The sequence below is a fragment of the Cebidichthys violaceus genome, unplaced genomic scaffold (genome assembly GCF_023349555.1).
Source record: "Cebidichthys violaceus isolate CVI_PGR_0920_01 unplaced genomic scaffold, fCebVio1.0.p SCAF_20, whole genome shotgun sequence".
In the NCBI taxonomy this organism is placed as follows: Eukaryota; Metazoa; Chordata; class Actinopteri; order Perciformes; family Stichaeidae; genus Cebidichthys; species Cebidichthys violaceus.
In genome coordinates this window covers 7,158,839-7,176,739 of record NW_027176373.1, presented here as the reverse complement: position 1 = coordinate 7,176,739, position 17,901 = coordinate 7,158,839, and the positions used below count along the sequence as shown (strand labels likewise).

The window sequence follows — 17,901 nt, the reverse complement described above, 5'->3', positions numbered from 1 at the left end:
GCTAACTGTCGTTAGCTACCGGGGGGCGGACATGTTGTACCGACCCTTGCGTGAATAAACATCGCTTTTTAGCCGGGAATCGGGAGTTAAGAGGAAGGCTCGGAGCGTTGGGCAATCATGGATGCCGTCAACGCCTTTAACCACGAGGTAAGCTGCCCTTCAGGGCTCGCTGAGGACCCCGAAGGCACCGAGTCTGGCGGCGCTGGTCATAGCGCTGTGTTGCTGTGGAGCTAGCTATGCTGGACTGACCAGTGGGCCTGCTCGGCGAGCTAGCTGGAATTGTCCATCGTACCTGTTTTTAGGCTAACCGAGTTAGCGTTCGTACTGTAGATACACCTGCAGCGCAAGCTACGCTGGCACTGAAACAAATCATAGGAATGTATGCTAACTAGCAAGCTAACGCAACGACAGTTATTCCACAGCGGTTCTAGTTACGTTAACCTTGCGCAAAGTTCGTAAGACCAACGTTTATGTTAGCGCGTGAGAGCATGCTTACTAACATTTGTGTTGGAAACGATGCTACCTGCAAACACACTATCCTATTGCTGATTGTATTATTATGATTTAATGTAACAGTAACTGTGGCTGGGCCCGCTGAGTGGTAAACATAAACAAACCTGTATCATAACGAGCTGGTCCTAATATGTGTTTGTTGTAGCAAATCATAATAAACCTTATGAGCTGTTTATTATGGTTTTTATAAAATGTTTTCCACTTTCAATATAGCATTTTATGTCTGGCACAAACCGATAAAGTAGTTGTTTATGGATGCCCGTGATATAAAATGCTAGGACAAATATGTCAAAGTATACTTCCACACGTATGACGAGAGCAAACCTGTACGTCAGTGTTGTATAAATGAGTTTCTCTCAAATACTGGAACTTTTTATAAATAGCCTATTGAACCACACAGCTATGAAGATGCTGTAGTTTCCTCAAAAGCAGACCCCTGTCGACCCTGTGTAGTTTAATGCAAGTGGTTAGCAGAAAGGTGGAAAGTGTTCATGCCTTCGCTGTCTTTTGAGGCACAATGCACTGTAACACCAACGCATTCATCCCCATCCCTCCATCAGAGAATAGTCCATAATACAACAATTTCGCAGGATACAGAGGCTGTGAAAAAGTCCACTTAAATAATCACAGCACCAACCTTCAGATCAGCAACAGTGGCAACCAATAAAAGATCAATGATCTAATTAACAAATAACGTTATCATCTATATATAGTTATTAACTGGCAATAAACCTGTTAAGATTAGGATCCATTGAAGCTTATAATAACAGGATTTATTCTGCAACTTGTTTCCACTAAACATTCAAAATGTGTGTCTTTGGTTTTGAAAGACGAAGGTTTGGAAATCATTTTTGGAGTAGAAATGATTGGCATCACCTCTGAACCTCATTAAGCACTCTGCTCTCTGTGTTGGCATCTCCCTCATCTATCATCTGCTCTGTCTCTAGTTATTCTCATTGATGGACTCCAAGCCCCCAATCTCTCGGGCAAAGATGATCTCCATCACCAAATCGGCCATCAAAGCTATGAAAGTAAGAAATAGTTTGGCATTCCTTCATTTTGAGAGCTACTTCAATATTTATTTGAATGGTATTCCCTGTACTATAACCTTTATTTTCGAGATGATAACATGCTCACTTGCTCCTCTCTTTCTCAGCTCTACAAACATGTGGTCCAGATTGTGGAGAAGTTTATCAAAAAGGTGAGACAAGCCTGTCTACATTTTGATTATCACACATTTCCGTCTCACCAAACATGAATTAACCCAATATCTGTTTTCTCCCTCCGCTCTTTCTAGTGTAAGCCTGAGTACAAGGTAGCGGGCCTGTATGTGGTGGATTCCATTGTTCGTCAGTCCAGACACCAGTTTGGATCAGACAAGGACGTGTTCGGCCCACGGTTCACCAAAAATATCACAGGAACCTTTGAGAACCTCTGCCTTTGCCCAGTAGAGGACAGGGTAAGAAAATGAACAGATGGTGAAAAGATTCACTGTGACGAATGTTGTGAACTGTAATGTTGTAGTCACAAATAGTACCAAATTGGGACCTAAATCAGCTTCCTATCATTCCTTGTCCTTCACCTGTTTCCTTGCTCTCTTACTGTCCTTTTGTAGAGTAAGATCGTGCGGGTGTTGAACCTGTGGCAGAAGAACGGGGTGTTCAAGATCGAGGTTATTCAACCCCTCCTGGACATGGCAGCTGGCTCTAGCAGTGCTGCTGCCCCCTACACAGGCTCAGATGACCCAGGTAATTTGCGTGTTTGTACATAAAAGCAGTAGTAATTACCATGATATAGTTTGCTTAATGATATTGCAAAATATTTTGTGTTTTTTCTTCTCTTGGACAACAACTCTCATTTCGCTGTGCGACCATATGTTGCAGAATGACAGCAAACTAACTTTGTAGCTTATAACAATGTAATATTTGATCTGCTTGAGTATCAGTATGCTCCCATTTGAATGCATCTGTGTGCCCCCCCTACACACATGTTCATGCTGTGTCTCTCCACTCAGGTTCTTCCCCGCCTCCAGCCAAAGAGCCAGTTACTGGAGTAACGGCCAACTCCACCATGCCATCCACTGCTCAGCTGCAAAACTCTGATGCCTTTGCTGCTGTGGCACAGCTCTTCCAGTCCACGCAGGGTCAGCAGGTGTGTGTGTGTGTGTGTGTGTGTGTGTGTGTGTGTGTGTGTGTGTGTGTGTGTGTGTGTGTGTGTGTGTGTGTGTGTGTGTGTGTACCAGAGCAGACTGTTTTTTAGATTTGAACCACAGTCATTTTGCTTTTATTATCTCTGCTTGCACCTCTCTCAGACCCTCACTAATACCTCTTCTTTCACTGGCATTTTAGCTTCAACAGATGCTCCAGAACTTCCAGCAGCAGCCTGGGAAGCCTGACAGCAACACTCAGCCTCCCGTCCATACCAGTCAAACACAGGCCCAAAGCGTTACAACTGGCCTGGCCATGGCCGCCCCGCAACCGCCTCTGCTCACGCATGCCGCCCAAGCCGCCCAGCAGAAGACAGCTTTTGACAAGGTGGAAGTGCGTTTTTGTATTTATGCCATCAACAACTTAATATACTACTACTTAATATACAACAAACAACATTTCAGAAGTCAGGCACTGTTTAGATATTTTGTAGGACAGTGCTTTGAGTATAAGTATTTTAAGGCTGTACGAACTCTTCCATGTTAAATACATCAACATTTGTGCACATTCATTCCCTCTCACTTAGAAATTGCTGGACCGTTTTGACTATGATGATGAACCAGAAGTTGGAGAGGAGACAAAGAAGGATGAATCACATGCCTCCTTGTAAGTATTTGATTTATTGTGCATAATTCAGCAGCTCTGCAATGCCAAGAGAAGGGACTCTCTGATTGATTTAAAGCTGTGAAGCTAATGGGGTATTTTTATCGTCACAGTATGCAGCAGCCTCCAGCCTTCCAACAGCACTTTAAACCGCCGATGATTAACATGTTGCAAGACCTCTCACAACAGGTAATAAGCACAAACATTTCTAATTGTAAAATAACTCCAGCCGTCTAATTTTTTGATTTTGTTTTTTTTTGTCAATTTTACACTAAACGTTTAAATGCTATCAAATTTAAGTTTCCTATCACTACTAACAATTTTAGCTTGTATTACAATGTACATTATGCTCTTTAAATGGAAAACAACCGTTTTATAGAAATAAGTCATACATATAAAAATGTGGGTAGGTACAAATTATTTTCTTTCAAATTAATTTTAGATTTTAGGAAAACGTGTTGTACGCACACACTATTTATTCCCGTTGTCATTGTTAGGTCCCTCTGCCTCCTAATGGCCAGCTCCAGACCTATGGTTTACAGCCAGGACAAAGCTTCCCCGTTATGATGTCTCCTTTGGGGCACCCTTTGCCCGGGCAGCCCCCCCCTGGTTCGACTGGGCCGCCAGGCTTCCCAGGGCAATACCCCCCCCACAATGCTGCCCAGCAACAGCAGGTAGATTTAAAGGAGAACAAAGGATATTTAACATCTAACAAGCCTTTTTAAGGTTCAATTCGGTTGGTAAAGTGAACTTCCAGTATTTTCTAACATTTGCATTGAAATCTGATGCCCGAAAAAATATAAATGTTTGCATCAAATCATACTCATTTATTTTCCATATCATATCAGGATTTGTCAATTGATATGGACCATTCATCTATGAGGGATGGCAGACATGGTCGACGATCACACTCAGGCTCCAGGTAAGCATCTGATGTGTCTAACAGACATCAGCATTGTAAATTGTTTTATATGGACAAGCTTTTCACCGGTGCTTATTCATTTTGAGCATATCATGAATTGCAATGTCTTTTTCTTTTCTTTTCTCCAGGTCTCCAAAGCGGAGGAGGTCGCGGTCTAATTCCCGTACACGACGATCCCGGCACAGGCGGTCCCGCTCCCGCTCCAGAGAGCGACGTCACCATTCCCCGCGCCCTCGCTCGCTGGAGCGCAGGGAGAGAGAGAAGGAGAGGGAGCGACGGCAGAAAGGCCTTCCAACGCCCAAGAGCGAGACACTAAGCAGTGAGTCAGACTCTTATTTATGGCCATATTTATTCAAGTATACGGACATTACCTGTTAAATGTATGCAGTTTTCAGTGGGTTCATATAAATAATTTTCCTCCCTTTGATTCCAAGTGTTTTTGCATTGTTGTTCATTATTTTATTTTCTGTCTCCTCGGCAGTTTGCAGTACAACTCTCTGGGTGGGCCAGTTGGACAAGAGAACACAACAGCAAGATGTTGCCTCTTTACTGGAAGAGTTTGGGCAGATAGAGTCCATCAATGTAAGTTTTGACATGTGTCGATCAGTTACAGTGATCCCACTGGGACCACGTCGTGCCTTTGTAACAATGGCATTTGTATTTTCCAAACCAAATATGAAAAATACTGATTTTTTTTTCTCCCTTGTTAAGATGATCCCTCCTCGTGGCTGTGCCTATATTGTCATGATACATAGGCAAGATGCCTTCAAGGCTCTGCAGAAGCTTAGTAGAGGAGCTCACAAAGTGAACCAGAAATCCATCAAGGTGATTGAGCAACGCAGGCTGCTGCGTAGTAAAGCAAATTAAAGAGAAAACGGAGGAATGTCTCTCGAACCAAGAGCTGTTTTTGTTTATTTTTTGCCAGATTGCTTGGGCTTTGAACAAGGGCATAAAGGCTGAGTTCAAACAGTACTGGGACGTGGAGCTGGGTGTAACCTATGTACCGTGGTCCAAAATCAGAGAGGCTCAGTTGGAGGAGCTCAAAGAAGGAGGCATCCTGGATGTAGACACCTTATCACCAGGTAAAAAGTCTTGACAGGCACCTGAACATTTGGAAATCATACAAACAAGACATAAGAGACATGTGGAATCCACTTAATCATTCAGTTCAGTGAGAAAGGAGTTGCACAGAATGCTGTTATTGAAATATGTATGTGAAACAAGTTGTGTTATTGATCTTATTGTGTATCAAAGTCTGCTTTTTTAACGTGTCTAAATCGTGTCTGTCTTTTTCAGAGTGGAGTGGAGTGAGGAAGACTCTTAGCTTCCAGGAAGAACTCAACCACAACGGCCGTTCAGAGCTACAGCAGCCAGAGGAAACACAAGGGTTACCCCCGGCTGCTGCAGCTGCTCCTCCTGCACAGGTAAACAACAGCTAGATGTTACCAGTATAAACGTCTGGGATTAGATATATAGTGATATATCACTGTTATAGGATTAAATAATGGTAAGATATCATTCATTAGGAGTATGTGCCTGCTTCTTTCAGGGATCTATGCAAATGTGTGTATGATAGAGCTGTGTATTGTTAAGACTGAAGCAAAACGGATCGTGATACAGGACTTACAAGGCGATATATTGTGATTTAAAAAAATATTAATAATTTTAAGAAAACTGTCCTAGTGTAAAGAACACACTGCCCTTTGAATAAAAACAAAACATAATATCAAGATATCCAAGTGCATTCATATTTTTTTACACAACTATGGAACTCAATTCCATGTAAAGGTATGGAGGCAACTTATTAATTATAGTATGATAGGCTGGTGTGACCTGATCCATACTTGCATTGAAAATAAAGATGGTCGTTTAGAAAATATGACTTTTATGTTTGTTGTCTGAAGTTCCTTCGCTCGCTGTGTTTCTTTAGAGTGTCCCTGGGAAGTATAACAAATAACTTTCTTATTTGAAATGTTTAGTAAATCCCTGTAAATGTTCTCAGGTTCCTCCAATGCAGCAGCCGATTGTCGGTGTGGGCTCTCTCCAGCCTCCTGTTTTTCCTGGTCCCATAGGCATGCCTCCGCCCTCGTTCCCCCCAGGCATCCCCCCTCCTCCTTTCATCAGACCTGGCTTCAACCCCATGCAGATGCCTCCAGGTAGCACTTCCTTCAGCTGCCATCAAACAACTTCTCTCTGGCTTTTCTTCTCAGTGTCTTTCTCCTACTCAAATGATGTTTATCAGTACTGAAGGAACGACATTAAAGCAGTATTCAACTGCTCCTGATGTGTTTGATTATCCACTCTGGTGTCATAATGTCATGATGAAGAAATCACAAGAGTAGAGACGAAAAGGTTGAAGCGTTGAAAAGTTGTCTTGTACTGTGACATTATGGAGGGAAATTTTTATTTGTGGTAGCAAAGTTTCGCTCACTTTCCAGCCTAAACAAACTGAACCCTAACTCCTTTCACCCTTCTTCTTCTCCCAGGTTTCCCTCCCCCGGGTGCCATGCCTCTCGGTCCCCCACCTCCCTCCAAAGGTGGAGTTGAAGACCCGCCTCTGGACCCAGTTGGTCTGGGCAACAGGAAAAATGACGAGGTCCCGGAGGGTCCCAACATCTTCAACAATCAGATGGGACTCATGGGTCAGTCTGTCTTTCTGTCTGCCTTTTTTAAAATGAGTGTTACTGGAGTTTGGCCATCAAATTCCCAAAATAAAATGTGCATCTAGTCAATTGTTAGTTTCTCGTGAGATAGTATTATTAGATACAATATAGTTCCTAATCACTCCATTGGTTGATTGACAAACATTTTAACGTTGACTAATTTAATAATTATACAGTATATAGTATTTATACATGGTAGGATTTTGAACAGTAGTGAACGTTGGGTTAACATTAAAGCTGTGTTTTGTATTTTTTCCCCCCACCAGGTAACCAGTTAGGTGGACCTCCTGGGTCCCTCCCCGGTGCTCTTCCTGGAAACATCCAACCCCCTTCTGGTGGTCTGCTTGGCGCACGGCCTGGTATAATCCCACTGCAGCGTCCTCCGGTTCCCCCTCCACCACACATGCAGCGTTTCCCTCCACCCCACGGGCCACGACCCCCTCACCCCAACATGCCACCTATGCCTCCGCAGATGATTGCCAGAGGGCCACACCCTCAAATGATGCACCACGACCCCCCTCCACTTAAAGGAGGCTTTGGAATGATGCCTCCCCACAATATGAGGGCTCCCTTCCCTCCACATGGGCAGGGTCCTCCTCCTCCTCCTCAAGGTCCGCCTCCTTTTATCAGACCAGGGGGGCCTCGTGGCCCAGAGGGGCCAGAAGAAATGGAAGGCAGGCCATTCAGGGGGGACAGGCCTGGAGACAGGCCCGGATTCAGGGACCGAGAGCCAGAGAGGGACAGGGAATGGGATCGAGACAGGGATAGAGAGAGGGACCGAGGTTTTGGAGGTGGAAGGCGTGTCTTTGGTGATGGAGGGAGGGGAGGAGGAGGAGGTGGTGGTGATAGAATGGATGGGAGGGACCGACTCGGAGGCTGGCAAGAAGATGGAGGAGGTCACCGTGGAGGAGGATGGGACAGAGACAGAGACCGGGAGAGAGACCGTGATCGAGACAGAGACAGACGGGACTGGAGGGAGAGGCGAAACAGCCTGGATGGCGACAGGGAGCGAGGGAGGAGTGATGATGGGGATAGGGATCGAGGGAGGGGAGAGGCGGGAGAAAGGGGAAAGGTGGAAGGAGGGAGTCGAGAAAGAGGGAAAGGAGCTGAAGGAAAAGAAGGAGACAGGCCAAGGCGGTCAGAGAGGAAAGAGAGGACCACACGATGGGACAGGGACGATCGATTGGCTGAACTGGAAAACATGGAGAGATTTCGGACCTCTAACGCAACAGAGCAAACTCCTGTGACTCCTGTGACTCCTGTGGTAGCTATGGAAAGCAGTGAAGAACCAAGTGTGGAAGCGTCTGAAAAGAAGGCAGATTCTGAACTTTTAGCTCCGTCTCCAGAGGAGCGGACGCCCTCTGTACCCTCACCCTCAGCTCAAAGTGAGCCCACAGAAACGAAACAGGAAGCAGCATCATAGACTGGCTCACTGCTCCTTCAGCCAGAGACGGCTGTGAACCACTGAATGATTTTTTTTTTTGTTAAAGGTGTTTTTCACAATGATAGTCAGCCTCAACTCCTGGCTTAAGCATTCAAGCACGTCACCGTTTGCCAGTTGGTGATTGACAGTTTCTGGGCAGTAACGCGTCTTGAAAACAAACATCTCCCACACGTGTCGTCAGACATTATGTAAAACGACTGGCTTCTGGTCACATTTGGCTTTGCGTCTGCTACTGGAAACGCATGACCACACGAAAATCTGTTTGGTAAAATTGCTGTCGTTAAATATTGGCTGTCAACTGTTTTTTTCCCTGTAAGATGAAAGAATGAATGGCGTGTTTGCATGTTATCACGGCTCCATTTTAGGTTCATTTGAGCTTAGCATTCATGTTTTTACTCAAGTGGGTTTGCAGACGGAGGTAACAAATGACTTCTATGACACACATTTATTTTTTACTTCATTGCCTTTTCTGTGTGATAGCAGGCACTCCTCAACAAGGTGAATATGTTCATTTTAAAACTTTTTTTTTTTAAATCTGCCAAAATATCATGTCAAACACTGAATATCTTCTCAAACAACTGTTATGATAATGCAGGCACCATTTACTCTCCTTTGTTTTCATCTCATCTTGTGTTTCATGTCTGCTCTTCATTGCGAGATCACAGCCAGTAATGCACAGCATTCAAAGGACTACCGTGGCCTTAAAATCCAATCAAGTACGTTGCAGGTGTTTGATGGGAAAAGTACAAATTGGGGAAGACTTGTGGAGGTAAATTACACTGAGAATTAGGCTTGCTACTTTGTTGAGCTCTCCTTTTGATTATGTCCCCACTTCTGATCCTTTGAAACACTTAATTTCAGGAAGAATAAAGTATTGTCTTCATTCTACCGGCCACCTGGTGCACATTTACTGGCAAATACATGATGTCCTTTAAAGAAAAATACATGGTTTATTCAACCAAACACTCGTATCATTTTAAGATTCAGGGAATCAATAATTCTTCCCATTCTTTGATCATACTGTACTTATCCAGATGCCGCTTTAGGTCTTTTAATTTTTTGTGTGTGTATACATAATTTTTGTTGGCAAACATTAAATGTTGTGGGGGCTCAGAACCTAGGACTTTTAACAGTGCCATAATCACATTTCTTTAGCTTGACGGACATTGTGACTGATTTCAGATAAGACATTTTGACGTAACGTGCACGAAAACTAGATACATTTATCGTGATATATCTCCCCTGGAAAATTATGGATGTAAAGAAATGTGACGTTATATAATTGGGCTTTGTTTCAGAAGTTTGAATAATCTAGACATAGAGATATTGGTACGCAAAAATAAGTACGAGTACTTCCATTTGCAAAAGAATTGCACCCAGATGAACTGTTCAAAACTGCTGAAAACAAACTTAAAAAACAAGAAAATCTGATTAAGCAGATTTTTTATCCTGGTTTCTGTTTTGACAGGCACGTTTTCAGAACTAACATTACATCAAAGTGGAAGTAAAAAGCCATTTGAAATTCTACGATATGTGTATTTTTTTTTCTTCTGCTGTCTAAATTTCACACCATGTGTGTGTGTGTGTGTGTATATATATATATATATATATATATATATTATTATTTTTTTTTTTTTTTTACAGTTAAAGAATAAACTACAGGTTTATTTTAAAAGTATTGCACTTGTGCAACAATTCAGGGGCCAGTTGGCTGAGCATTGTGTTTACTCAAGTTAGCAGGCAGACTTGATGAGCTTTATGATTTGGGCCTTTTGTTTTTCCCATGCGTATGGAAAAAATGGGGAATTCTCTTAGATCAGACAAAAGAGGCCACAAGAAGATACAAAATGTATCTGTAACTGTAGATGAATTATTTTTGATGAACACAGCTTTTAAACTTGGTGTCTGTTTCACTGCAGACATGCTGTACCTGAAGTTGTTCACATTTGAAGCCCATTTTCTCCAAGCCCAACTCTTGCTCTTGACATTTTTTTTTAACACAGAGTGCAAAACTAAGGTGATGAAATGAAGACGGTTGCTTGGGTCACACTGCTGTAAATATGCTTGTATCACTGACGATTCAAAGGTGTAATGGTATTTGTTGTTTATGATCCGTGATTCGTTTATCGTAGAGAAGGACATTGACATGGAAGGAACAACAGAGGCCTCTTGCTTTAACATTTTTTAAATCCTAATGGTTTGAAAGTTGACATATGTTTCTATGATTTGTTAATAACACAAAAGACATGGACATACAATCTCCAATATTTCAGCCAGAGGAAATTGTTTTTAATAAACTATTTTTGTACCAAATTATTTTTCTTGTCCAAATTATATTCCGTGCTCCACTGTTGGTACACATAATGGTCTGTTTAAATGCCGCAGGCCTGATATTTACTGTGATTTTGGAGTCATTCAATTTACAGGTTGACCTTTACTATTCATGATGAGGAAGTAAAACAGGTAAGATTTATCATTATTTAAGTCTATGTCTCAACAAAAGGTGTATGTAACAGCTGACTTTGCAGTCCACACAATCCTTTCTTTAAAATGTCCATCTTCATATGAAATACCAGCCATTAAGGCTTCAGATTAGCTTTCAACTAGTGTTGTACTGACCAGCATACAGTATATAGTTCGGTCATGGTCTTTGTGACTGTTGCTGTGAGATTAAATCTTATTTGAATTGGCCTAAAAACAGTCTTGTCCTGCATTTTAGTTACTGTATATGTAACACAGATAATAATTGGATAGATTGTGGGTTGTGCAGGAACATCTAACATGTTTTAGTTTTTATCTTTATCACGCATTTGACATAACTACCAGCAGTGTAGCCCTACAGTATCAAGACAGATGATGCAAGTATTAGGTCCTTGATTGATAGTACTAATATAGATTAAACATTTTGTCTACCATTTAATGCATTTTTATAAATTAACATTTGATATAAATATGCCATGGGGCCTGGGCAAAGTCTATTATGGATTTGTTTACCCGCTTAATAGGTCATGGTCAGTGACCAATCAAAATGCGTTTTTTTGATTACATCTGACTCTGATTGGCTGTCTGTACTATACGCCCGCCCATCCGATCCTTACATATAGTTGGTTGTCTTCACGGTTTGACTAGCAAGCTTGTCAGAAACTTGGGCGTCCTTCGAAAAACTACTGCGAAGATGGTTGTGAAAGCTGTCTGTGTGTTGAAAGGAGCTGGAGACACCAGCGGGATCGTTTATTTTGAGCAGGAGGTAAGGCGTGCGACGTCCAGTTAGTCAATTTATTTAAACTACAAGGAACATTTGACATGCAGGCTCCTGGGAGCGTTAGCGAGCCAATGCTAAGCTAGCTATATTCTCCCTACACAAGCCGGTTTGATGGGTTTACGGGAGTGACCCAGCTAGCTGGCTAACGTAACTTACTACATTTGAACGACAATGCGTCACTGACATATGTTCATGCTATCTTAACTATGCACGCGCTTTAATGCAAAATAACGTTAGCCTACACGGTGTAACGTCAAAGCACCAGTTAGCGTTAAGTGCGCACGCAGTCAAAAGTGGCACGCTTTAACACTCTTTATTACAAGTAGGCTGCTCATGTGTGTGTGTGTGTGTGTGTGTGTGTGTGTGTGTGTGTGTGTGTGTGTGTGTGTGTGTGTGTGTGTGTGTGTGTGTGTGTGTGTGTGTGTGTGTGTGTGTGTGTGTGTGTGTGTGTGTGTGTGTGTGTGTATCCAGCTAGTAGTATAACAGTGCCATAAACGGTCTTAACCTTTGGACATTTAAGGCCTGTGTTTTGTTGATGATCTACAGCGCGTGTAGTGAAAACGCCTGTTGCATAAGTCCAACGTTTCTAACGCTAACATTACGAGTCTGATGAGGTTGAATCACTTCCGTTTGTAGCTGTTCTGCTGAAATCCAAGTTGCAGTCAAAAGTTGCATCATCAATGGTAGCTTTTACAACCACTAACGCTTAATATAAAATTGTTGCTGAGTCACTGCCTGCCCTCGTTGTTGCCTTTGCCTCGAGTATGTGCGTTGTTAAGGGTGGAAGGCTGGGCAACCGTGTGTCTAGGGGGTGAGAGTTGAGTTTGAAACTGAAAGGCGGAATTGGAGTTTTCACATTAATTTTGTAGTTGGCTCAAGTGAATTGCCCACAATTCATAGCAATGTGGCTTTAAACATGGTTGCATGGAGAAGTGAAAAAAGGTAAACAAAGAGGACTGCACATGGGTGCTCGGCCTGGCAAATTATATTTAACTCTGAAACATAAAGGGTTGTGTTACTAAGAGTGACTGCCTGGGGATTTCAAATTGCATGGAAATAATACTGTAAAGTCAAGGCCTTCCTGCCAGCTGGCTTTGACGGCTCTTCTGTGTCTTTTGTATTCTGTTGAATCTTGTGATCCTGATTTGGTTAGAGTGACTCAGCGGCTGTTAAGCTGACAGGTGAAATCAAAGGCCTCAGTCCTGGACTGCATGGTTTCCACGTCCATTCTTTTGGAGACAATACAAACGGTGAGCATCTGACAATAGTTGTGTTAAGCAGGTTAATATTACTGCATTCTGTGGTTTTAGTTCACCTATACTGCAACTTAATCTGAAGTCTTTCATGCTAAAGGTGTTGTTTTTTTTTTTTTTTTTTTTTTTTTTTTTTTTTCTTCCCCCTTCCCCAGGGTGCATCAGTGCAGGCCCTCACTTCAATCCCCATGGCAAGAATCATGCAGGTCCTAATGATGACCAGAGGTGAGTCCAGTCTGAGGTCTGAGTAGACATTTATCAGAAATTATTATCAGGTTGTAAGGGGGATGTTGAGATTGGTTAGTGATAGGTTTTAACAAAGGTAATATTAATTTATGTAAACAGGCATGTTGGAGACTTGGGGAATGTGACGGCTACGGATGATAAAATTGCCACGATAGACATCACAGACAAGATAATCACCCTCACTGGCCAGCACTCAATCATTGGCAGAACCATGGTGGTAAGTAAAAGAGCCTTATTGCGCATGGAATTGAGCATCTAGGCTATAAAGTGATGCAAAAAACTGTCTCCTGTCCTGTGTTTAGATCCATGAGAAGGCCGATGACCTGGGAAAAGGAGACAACGACGAGAGTCTAAAGACGGGCAATGCTGGTGGACGTCTGGCGTGTGGTGTCATTGGCATCGCCCAGTAATCACCCAGCACTGGAAACAACTTTTACCCACAGCACTTACTGACCAACATAGCTGCTTAATGTGACAGTTTGTCCTTTTTTGTTGACTATTCAAGCGAGTAGATGAGCCATGCAATACCCTGTTTGTTCCTCATGACAATTGTATGTATGGTTTATGTGTCTTCTGATTTAGTTTTGGTCCCCTATAATTGGTATCTCATAAGTAATAAAAAGATCTAAACAATTAAAGTTGTCATTTTTTGTGACCTGTGTGCATGCTTGGCAATCAAGGAATTAAAAGTGGAAACTAAAGTCTATTTGAGCTTGAAGTGTTTCTGCTAAATGCTAAAGTTCCTCCCGCAAACTCCAAATGCTTTTATTAAAAAAAAAAAAAAGAAAATTTATATATATATATATATATATATATATATATATATATATATATATATATATATATATATATATATATATATATATATATATATATATATATATATAAATTTTTTTTTTTTTTTTTTTTTTTTTTTAATAGTTTACCGAAGTTGACTGTGCTAATGCTACTTCGATCCCCAGCTGAAAGACTCTGTCTTTAAAACTCACTACTAGTGTATTGGTCAGTGTGCAATCGCACTGTTAACATGAAAGTGAGGAATTTTACCAATTTTCTTCACTAACGGCTGTAGATTCTGCTTTCCTTTTTAAAGGTAAATGCAGATATTTAATCTAAAATATGATTTTATTTTAAGTACAAGCTTTATTTAGTGAAGTACTTTTCGCCCATAAACTGGTGCCTTTGCCAGGGATAAAAAAATAAAATGCTGGCCCAAATGCACCTTCAAAAATAAACTCCAGGGGTGAGGGGGTGTGACAACTTGGTCACCTTTTCACCCCTGAAGAGTTTGCGTGCCTAAGTATGGCACTGACTATAAATGGCTGGAGCCCTCGTTAGTGTAGCTGGTTGTGGCTTTGTTTGCTTTTTCAGTGTTAAAATGGTGCATTTTCAAAAAATGAAGCTTGTATTACCCCAAACTAGCGAACAGAAAAGCACCAGGTAGGCTAGTAGCTAGTAGGCAATACTACATGAAAAATACATTTGTGTTTTGGCAAAATGTATTGGATGTCGTTGGTGAGCTGCGTGCGCCTGCACCACTTAGTACCTGAAGGGACCGAATCGACCGAATCACAGATTTAGTCGGAACACCGGTCGTGGACATGTTGGCCAAAGGCGGGGCTCGCATCCGACAGAGGAAAACACAAGGCAAGTCATTATTTGGCTTATTTACATTATATACTGTCAGCTACTAGTTTGTCACTACTTCTAGTGTCGAGTATTGGAATTACGTTTCCTTGTTTTAGGACATTTTAACCTGATGTTGTGACATATACCTATAACATAATAAAGACTACCATCAAGCATTTAAAACACAATTTTAGGTGGTGATGCAAGCTCTTGTCAGGTAGGGAATGTCTGGAAGGTCCTGACAGCAAAAGACTTAGATCAGCTTTTATCTGGACTGTGTATTACATTGCATTGTCCTCAAGAGGGCATTGCTACTCTTCATAACTCAAAAAGTACAAGTCTGATACCCCATCACATATGGATCAATGTTCTGCTGGGGATTCGCATTCATCACACATCCATTGTAGGGCTGAACCCATGCATGCCAGTGGCTGGAAATGTCCACAAGTTAATGCTGTTAACAAGGGTTGTTGTGATATACCGGTATTGACAATAACTGTGATATTTTAAAATAACATATTGATATATTAATAATACACATGTGATGATATTGTGTAAATCTCTGTCTGCTGCTCCCTACTGGTCATTTTGTTTCAGATTACAGTGATATTGTAGTGATGGTAGATGTTGGGCCTTGTGAAGTTTTTTTGTTTATCAGTTCATCTGGTTGCAGTTTCACTATCGATTAGTGTAATTGTTCTTTTGTATAGTTATCTCCACCTCCCTACACTTGTATTTTGAGTGTAGGCTAATTAATTCGCCAGTAAAGAGACAAACCGCGCAATAAATACAGTAAAAGATGAATTTGAATGATAGCATTATTATTTAACACTTTAAAATTTTCTATAGATATCCTGATAATGTCGTTATCGGGAATTCCTTTGGTCACGATAATCGTGAAAATCTGATATCATGACAGCCCTACTGTTAACATTGTCATCACACACAGGCCTAGTTATTCTGCGCTGGAAACAATTATTACTGGAAACGTTTGCACATAGGCTACATAAATAAACCAAATATCATGGACATCTCAGACAGGCCATGGGAGCCACCCTACTAAAATATAGATAACAGTTTGTGATCGGACATTTTGGTTTGAAATTGGATTCTTGGTCTTCATCCATGATATTAAACTGAACAGCTGTGCCCTGAACTGGCCAGCACACACACAGTAACACACACAAACACACTCTCAAACACATCCCATCCTACATGTAGCTGGCACATGGCATGTAGAAATTGCATGCTCTTAAAGCCTTTTTCTTTTCATGGGAATGGCGGATGCTCCCATGTGAAGTGACTTGGCACTCTCTGCTCTTTTCCTCGGGGGAAATGAGATATTGGAGGTCCTTCAATGGAGTTAATACCTCAGGGAGCGTTCCAGAGGCAGGCTGCAGAGTGTGTGTAGTTTAAATGAATTCATGAACTGTTTAGCTCTGAAAATGTGCAGTGGAATAATCATATATTTCGCAAAGGCATGTAGAAATGTATTGGCATACAAGTCTCTTCCTCTGCTTTCTACTCAATAGTTGATAATCTACTGCTCTTAAATTTGAGCTTTGCGGCCAGTCAGGCAGCAGAATTGGTGGCAGTGCCAAATAAGAATTAGGGAACCGTAAGCACTAGTCATTTTATTGGTAAGATTAAAATCTACAGTTGTTTGTCAGTAAAACTCACCAGTGGTTTTCATCAGGGTCATTAGTGGTGGCAAAGGTAATTAAAATATAATTTTGACTAATTTTTTTTATGTAGCAGGATGTATTTGCCTGTATGTATAGAAGTCATTATATGCGCTCTCCCTGGGCACCTGAAGTGATGCCGTTTCAGACCAAGAGCTCGTGGGCAGCCCAAAACTGCATATACAAGGGGAAATAGCTGTATTAGTGTAGACAGATGCAGCCATCAGAGCGGAAAGACAGACTGACTGTAAAAGCTGGTATAAATAGCCTGGGAGTGGAGGTGATGAATAATACAGACTTACCAATGCTGCTGACAGTGAGGGAGAGAGGCTGTGACAGCAGGAGAGTCCAACAAAGCTTAGTATGAAAGCATCAAAAATAGTAGAATAGAAGGCGAAAGACGATAAATATTATCTAGCCAGCTGTTTATATTTGGACTTTTATGAATGATCAGCATATCCCTATTTTCTGTCTCATATATGATGTATTGGACCTTGTTGGATTTGATTTTTAATTTATACTAGGTCCATAGTACACAGGGTTACATATGGAAATTGCTGAGATTTTACACAAGGTGTAAGTACTGACTCTTGTATTAGTTGCCTTGTATTTTAAGTTGTTCTATAGGGAACCCGTTTTAAATGTTCTAAAAACATTCCAAAAACGTCAGCACCGGCTTTCACCTTCACAGCCTTTAGATCAAGTTAAACCCAAGAATTATCTGACACAAAACAGTCATACTTACGTAAGGCTTGGAGCATAACTGTCATCTTAACAAGTTTTCAGGTGAAAGGTAATGCTTAACTGTATTCTTCCTTTTATAGCCACTGCTGCAGGGTTTTACACGGCACTGTACTTGTGCGTGTTCCTCCCAAACGCAATGGTGAACCAGTCTTACAGGGTCCAGTCCTTTTGTTGCATACCTAACCCCAGTGAGTGCATGAGTGCGTCATATTATAAAAGGAAGGGAACATTTCCTGTTATTAGCTGATATCTACATGTGCACTATGATGCTCAAAGGTGACTGTCCTTCACTTAAAGATGATTTGTGTAAAAGTTGCATGAGTTGCATAGGTGGCGAGAAGTGCACTTTACTGATGTGTGTGTGTGTGTGTGTGTGTTTTTTTGTATTTATGTGCCTCTGTTAGTTGTTGTCTATGAGCATTTACAGTGTTGTGTTGTTTTTTTTTTCCATACGCATCCATCTTTGCGCCCTGAAGCACTGCTCACAAGAACCAGTGTGGTCACATTTCACGAGGTGGCTTCTTATCGTTACCCCGCAGGGCTGCAACAGTAGATGTATGGCCCATGAACAGTCAGCAGGCTTTTACTTGTTTAACAGCTTCATGCTATACGTAATACGTTCCCACCCAAACTTCAACCTTTAATGTTGATTTATCTGAGGTGGAACATTTTTCCGCTTTACTGAGTATCAATCACTTGGAAAATGAAAAACACATTTAGGTGTGTGGCTTCC

At 41.6% G+C, this 17,901-nt stretch overlaps 2 protein-coding genes across 3 annotated transcripts; both read left to right on the top strand.

Annotated features, from left to right (window-relative positions):
* On the top strand, positions 1–10,659 carry scaf4a (SR-related CTD-associated factor 4a). Of its 2 annotated transcripts, none has more exons than XM_068715945.1 (19): positions 1–147; positions 1,461–1,544; positions 1,670–1,714; positions 1,811–1,972; positions 2,129–2,261; positions 2,528–2,664; positions 2,862–3,047; positions 3,247–3,326; positions 3,437–3,512; positions 3,821–3,997; positions 4,172–4,245; positions 4,374–4,564; positions 4,727–4,827; positions 4,957–5,070; positions 5,171–5,327; positions 5,542–5,669; positions 6,248–6,401; positions 6,732–6,887; positions 7,175–10,659. In XM_068715945.1, the coding sequence occupies exons 1-19, from the start codon at positions 118–120 to the stop codon at positions 8,329–8,331; spliced, it is 3,342 nt and encodes a 1,113-aa protein (XP_068572046.1). In that variant the 5' UTR covers positions 1–117; the 3' UTR covers positions 8,332–10,659. The 2 variants fall into 2 exon arrangements, with proteins under 2 accessions (XP_068572046.1, XP_068572045.1); XM_068715944.1 differs by having other exon boundaries at positions 2,862–3,053.
* Positions 10,660–11,458: 799 nt separating this feature from the next.
* On the top strand, positions 11,459–13,751 carry sod1 (superoxide dismutase 1, soluble). The gene is made up of 5 exons (XM_068715942.1): positions 11,459–11,599; positions 12,768–12,864; positions 13,023–13,092; positions 13,213–13,330; positions 13,416–13,751. The coding sequence occupies exons 1-5, from the start codon at positions 11,528–11,530 to the stop codon at positions 13,521–13,523; spliced, it is 465 nt and encodes a 154-aa protein (XP_068572043.1). The 5' UTR covers positions 11,459–11,527; the 3' UTR covers positions 13,524–13,751.
* Positions 13,752–17,901: the final 4,150 nt, after the last annotated feature.

Coding starts and splice junctions, on each gene's coding strand:
- scaf4a (XM_068715944.1), top strand. CDS start 118: ATGGATGCCGTCAACGCCTTTAACCACGAG. Junction 2,665..2,861: donor AGTCCACGCAGGGTCAGCAG/GTGTGTGTGTGT, acceptor CTGGCATTTTAG/CTTCAACAGATGCTCCAGAA. Junction 5,071..5,170: donor TGAACCAGAAATCCATCAAG/GTGATTGAGCAA, acceptor ATTTTTTGCCAG/ATTGCTTGGGCTTTGAACAA.
- sod1 (XM_068715942.1), top strand. CDS start 11,528: ATGGTTGTGAAAGCTGTCTGTGTGTTGAAAGGAGCTGGAGACACCAGC. Junction 11,600..12,767: donor TCGTTTATTTTGAGCAGGAG/GTAAGGCGTGCG, acceptor TGATTTGGTTAG/AGTGACTCAGCGGCTGTTAA. Junction 13,331..13,415: donor TCATTGGCAGAACCATGGTG/GTAAGTAAAAGA, acceptor TCCTGTGTTTAG/ATCCATGAGAAGGCCGATGA.